Source organism: Sceloporus undulatus, chromosome 1 (genome assembly GCF_019175285.1).
Source record: "Sceloporus undulatus isolate JIND9_A2432 ecotype Alabama chromosome 1, SceUnd_v1.1, whole genome shotgun sequence".
Classification (NCBI taxonomy): domain Eukaryota; kingdom Metazoa; phylum Chordata; class Lepidosauria; order Squamata; family Phrynosomatidae; genus Sceloporus; species Sceloporus undulatus.
In genome coordinates, this window is record NC_056522.1 from 337440634 (window position 1) to 337443126 (window position 2493).

Sequence of the window (2493 nt, forward strand, 5' to 3'; positions counted from 1 at the left end):
TCAGCTTCTGTTTTGTAAGGTGCTGCATTTTTCTTGAGCAGCCTACCTTTCTCGGTGCCTTCTCCTCCTTCGCGATGGGGATCTCTGCTCCCGCTGCCTTCTCGGCTGCTTTGGGCTGCATCCAAACTGCAGAATGATGTAGTTTGTGCCACTTCCATAGCCATGGCTCAGAGCTATGGACTTCTGATAGTTCTGTCTTCCTCTGTCAAAGAAGAGGCAGCATCTCTTTTCTTGTCGCTTGCATCCATTGTCTCTGGAGCAGCAGAGAACAGACTTGCTCCATCTTTATTCTTACCCTTAGGAAAAAGAAAAGGAAGTCTCCTAGGAGGCATTTGAAGCCTGGTCTCCATGGTCCTAGTCCAGCGGCCAAGAGTCCCAGGATTGTTGAGCCAGGGCAATGGCAACAGCAGAATTCAAAGCAGCTTGCCTTTGTTAGTAAAGGTTAAACCACTTTTAGGCCTCAAGCAGATGGGGCAAAAGGAGCAGCTAGAAGCTGCTTCCGCCCCGATTTCTGCAGGACCCCAGCAACCACACTCTTCCAGTCCCAATCCAGGCCACCAGGAAGAGCGGGTTTGTTCTTGCTCCTTTTTGGCCCAGCTGTTCCAAGTGTGGCTTCCATCTGTGTTTGGGACACGTGTTGAGTAAATGCCATGCCCCCAACACAGCTTGATGGCAATCCTTTTGGCCTATCTCTTTCAGGCCTTAGTTCCAGGGGCCTTTTCACTCTGCTACACAATTACAGCATGATGACTCCACTTTATCTACCATGCTTCCATCCTATGGAGCCCTGGGATTTGTAGTTGAGGGGAGTTTAGAATTCCCTGATAGAGTTCTAGTGTCTCACCAGTCTACAAACCCCAGGATATTGCCATGGAAGTTAAAGTGGCATCAATGTGCTGCAATTGCATTATGTGAAAGGGCCCCAAGTCATACATAGTATTTTCTCAGTATGTGCAGATCTCTAAAATATTAAACTATTCAGAATATGTATTTTATTCATAATGGGTCACCATTAAATGTCTAGAATTGAAATTCCTCAGGTGCCAGAAGAGAGGCTGCAGCTCATACCTTGCTTATGTACGCTTAGACAGCACATGCAACAGAAAACTATGGGAGAATGCTTGAAACATGATGTGAATTTCCTCATGGTGACACTGGCCACAGCTGTCTCCTAAGTTTTGTCTTTCTGTTTCTTGGCTTCTGGCTGGATGAGTCCAAGAAGCAGTAGTTCAAGGGCAAGCACTGTATACCGTCTCACTGTTTGTTGCTTAGCACAGAGCATGCATCTCTGGGGACAGAGGAAATCAAGCTTTTGAGGAGAGAGCAAGTAAAGGGATCCCAAATCAGGCCCAGTGCAGAAGTATCAAAAATGGATCTCTCCCATCTAACATTTCCACAGCTGTACTGCTGTTGATGAACTTCATGTTTAGTGTGATGCAAACATATTCAGCTTTTATTTTATTTTTTGTTGTTTCTTTGACAGAAGACAATTCTGCAGTAAAGGGTACTTGAACAAACAAAAGGCTGTGCCTGTGAAGAACACGAGATGGACAAGAAGGCATTTGAGATGGTGCTTGATGAAATTAGAAAGGTAAGAGGTGGTTAAACAAACAGCATGTTGTAAATACAGCATGTGTGTGTATAGGACTAATACATAAGTGAAGCAAACTGCCTCTTGTCTTGGGCAGCATAGCATAGTTAATGCTAACGAATAGAATCGTCATAAAACAGTAGCTTTCAGTAACTGAAATACTCTTAAATAGAATATTTTTTTAAATTCTGTCGGGTAGTAGTTCTGTTGTATATATAGTTTCTATTGTAGTTTTTTAAATGATGTATGTTTGCCACATGTAAGTTCTATTTAATTTATCTACCTTTTTATGAAATCTATGGCACGTTACAGACCGCTGAATTGCGGCGGTCTGCTGCCGGCACCACTTGCAGCGTCCGGGAGCCGCAGCTTCTAAACCGTGGGACTCCCAGACACTGCGAGGAAGGAGCGCGGAAATCGCGCTCCTTCCTGGGCCCCGGAAGTGGCGCCGCAAGGTGCACTGTCGCGGCGTCACTTCCGCCGTGACACATCTGGACGCTAGGTGTCCAAGACGTCAAAATGGCGGCGGCCATGTGGAACGGCCGCCACCATTTGTTACGGACAGAGTCCATAACAGGAGTAGGGGCGTTTAGAAGAGATGCCCCTTTTTTAAACTGGGACGTCCTAAGGACGTCCCAAATGGCGGTCTGTAACCCACCTATGATTCTTTTGACTTTAACAAGGGTTTGTTGGTCATGCATCTTTGTGTATCTATTCTCTGTTTTGATATCTCATACATCGTAATCTTAAAGATCTTTGCTTGATTGCAAGTCCCACAGAGTTTATACTACTGTATATACTCAACTATAAGTTGAGAAATTTATGGCCCAAAATGGACTCCAAAATCAAGGTTAGATTTATATACAGTGCTCCCTCGGGTTACGAAATTAATTCGTTCCGCG

The 2493-nt window shown here is 44.9% G+C and overlaps 1 protein-coding gene across 2 annotated transcripts in view; it reads left to right on the plus strand.

Moving 5' to 3' along the window:
* The window catches only part of PROSER1 (proline and serine rich 1), a 321400-nt gene continuing 318907 nt past the window's right edge, over nucleotides 1–2493 (plus strand). For both annotated transcript variants that reach the window (XM_042448248.1, XM_042448255.1), the window contains exons 1-2: nucleotides 1–19; nucleotides 1484–1591. In XM_042448248.1, coding sequence (XP_042304182.1) covers nucleotides 1547–1591 — 45 coding nt within the window. In that variant the 5' untranslated portion in view covers nucleotides 1–19; nucleotides 1484–1546. The remainder of the gene's footprint in view (nucleotides 20–1483; nucleotides 1592–2493) is intronic.